General features: G+C 40.9%; 1 protein-coding gene across 1 annotated transcript in view; it reads left to right on the top strand.

Annotated features, from left to right (window-relative positions):
* The window catches only part of FRYL (FRY-like), a 157,322-nt gene that overhangs the window by 145,505 nt on the left and 9,160 nt on the right, over window positions 1-2,657 (top strand). The window contains exons 48-49 of the mRNA XM_012639897.1: window positions 255-327; window positions 723-821. Coding sequence (XP_012495351.1) covers window positions 255-327; window positions 723-821 — 172 coding nt within the window. The remainder of the gene's footprint in view (window positions 1-254; window positions 328-722; window positions 822-2,657) is intronic.

Genomic DNA, 2,657 nt, shown 5'->3' with positions numbered 1-2,657 from the left:
GTACCCGTAGCATAGCTGCCACTTAAAGTGAGAACATGCAGTGTTTGTGAAATGGTAAATTTTTACATGCAAGTTTATCATAAGGGCTGTATTTGAATGGCGTCTTTCAGTAAAAGTAATTCAGAATTTTTAAGGGTAAAGGTTTATATTGTCAACTTGATTATAAATATTTGGCAAAATACAATTCCAGTACCTTAGATGCAGTGACTTGTGGCTATTTTTAATTCTGACCCCACCTGTCCTCCCCTCCACAGCGTCCTAGATGGGGATGCTAGAGAGTCGTGCTCTAGAGATGGGCACTTTTCCCTGATTCTTGGATTAAAATGGGTAGGACGCGGCTAGACCTCTCCCCATGAAGTCCCCAGAGCCTGCTGGTCTTCCCCTGGCTTATTTCCGAGCATACTTCTAGATTATATTGTAAGATATTTAAAGAACTACGATTTAAAAAACTTTAAGGGTGACACCTTTGAGATATCTAGTGGTCTGGTGTGCCAGTTCTTGCCTTAGCCGCTTTTCGAAACCATTTAAAGGTGTGCTTGTCCTTCCTGACACCCCTCAAATCCTACTGCACTTCAGTTTCGGTGAAAGGTCAGCCCTTAGTATGAGGCGGAGTATAGTGAGGAAATATCGAAAACCAGATATTCCAGGGCCCAAAAGTTGTTGGTCTCATGATTGTGATCAGAAATGGTAACCCGAGTCAATGCGTGTTTCTGATTTGACAGCTGATGTCATGCGGTCTGCTGGAAACACTCAAGTTTAGTGTTCTGGAATTGCAAGAACACCTGGATACGTACAATGCCAAAAGGGAAGCAGCTGAGCAGGTCAGTCTCTTTTTACCATGAGAGAAAAGTAGTTTGCTCCCGTGTTAACCTGGCAGCAGAATAGCCCAGACAGAAAGACCACTTAGCACTCGCCTCAGCGTTTTTCTGAGAACCGTGCGTCCTTGGAGCTCTCTGCCCAGTGAATTCCTATCTTTGACTTTTAGAAATCTGCTCTCTAAAAGCACAATGGAAAACCATAGCTTTGTTAAAAGCTCCTCTGTGGAGACCATCCAGCTGCTGTCAACGCTGCAGGCGGAGAAACAGAAGCAGTTTTTCTCTGAGACTGCATTACAGAATTGTGGTCTCGAAAATGTGCAACCTCTGATAAAGCTGTGGTCTTTTTCTTGTGATGTGTTTATGCATCAAAGCGAGAAACACGCATGTGGTAAATTGCAGATGCTCCTGCTAAGAAACATTCTTCAATTCCAGTCTGGCACTGACAGTCGCTCAGCTCCCTGAAAGAAAGCCCAGCATGCTTTCGATCAGCAGGCGCAGAAAAACAAAAACGCTTCTCCCTTTCCACAAACTGCATACAGTAGACAGATTTTTTTCCTAGGATCTTTCATTAATAAGTATTAAATATCCAGCACATGTAAAGGCCTATGAAAAATGAACTATAAAACTGGGTTCTTATTCCTTAAATATTCTAGACAAGGATATAAAGCACAGATACTATATGTGAATAATTAGTAAGAAAAATAAAGTGTCTGTCACTTAAGTTACAGACACAAATAAAAAATACTGGCAACAAAAGAGACACCCCAAGATCATACAGGTCTAACAGAGAACGAATGCAGACCATTCGATACTGTGATATCCAGAGAGAGGTCACTTTGAGCTAACAGGAAAACCTCATGGAATGGTGATATGATCTTGGACTTTGACAGATGGTTAATTTTGGATTGGAGCATCATTTCGGGAGGGCATGTGGTATGAGAAAATACTTATATTGAACCTTTCTCCCCTTACAAGGGGAGCATGCTCTTATATTCAGACTGAAACCTGAAACAACAATGGCAGATTGGAGAAGAGGAAAGAGTTTCCACCATGAGGGAATTATCAGGCAAGATCTGGTCATCTTAGAAATAACATTGCTGTGTACAGTTTTATGCATATGTTTTGCCTGTGTGTGTTCACATATCTGCTGAGTATTTAGGAGTGTAATTGCTGGGTCACAGAATATGCTTACGTTCATCTTTAGCAGATTCTGCCAAGCAATTTTCCAAAAAAGGTTGTATCAATTTAGGATCCCATCAGAAGTGTGTACAAGAGTTACCGTTGCTTCGTATCTGTGCCACCACTTGGTATTGCCAGTTTTTAGAATGGTAGTTGGGTAGTAGTAGCTCATATTATCTTGCATTTCCCTGGTGACTGATGTTGACCATCTTTTCATATATTTTGTGAATATTGTGCCAAGTACCTTGCCCATTTTTGTAAATGGACTGTGCTTTTCTCACTGATTTATAGGAGCTTTTTATTCTAAATACAAGCCTTTCACTGGATATATGTATTGCAAATATCTTTCCCTGTCTGTGGCTAGCATTTTCACTATCTTAATAGCATCTTTTGATGAACAGAAATTTTTAATTTTATTAAGTCCAAGTTGTCGGTCTTTTCCATTATGGTTTTGCTTTTCATGTCTTTAGAAATCATTGCCTACGCTACAAGTTGTGGCCGATTTTTATAATAATGGCCCCAATGAATCGTGCCTCTGTGTCCACACCCCTGACGTTGCCATTCTTCCCACTGAGAGATGGGGTCCATTTCCCCACCTCTTAAATCTGGGATGGCCTTGTGACTTGTTCTAACCAATCGAATCCAGAAGCAATGCTGTAC

This window comes from Propithecus coquereli, unplaced genomic scaffold (genome assembly GCF_000956105.1).
Source record: "Propithecus coquereli isolate 6110/MARCELLA unplaced genomic scaffold, Pcoq_1.0 Scaffold143, whole genome shotgun sequence".
Classification (NCBI taxonomy): Eukaryota; Metazoa; Chordata; class Mammalia; order Primates; family Indriidae; genus Propithecus; species Propithecus coquereli.
Note: the sequence above shows the minus strand (reverse complement) of the source record. Positions and strands in the feature narration are given on the sequence as shown.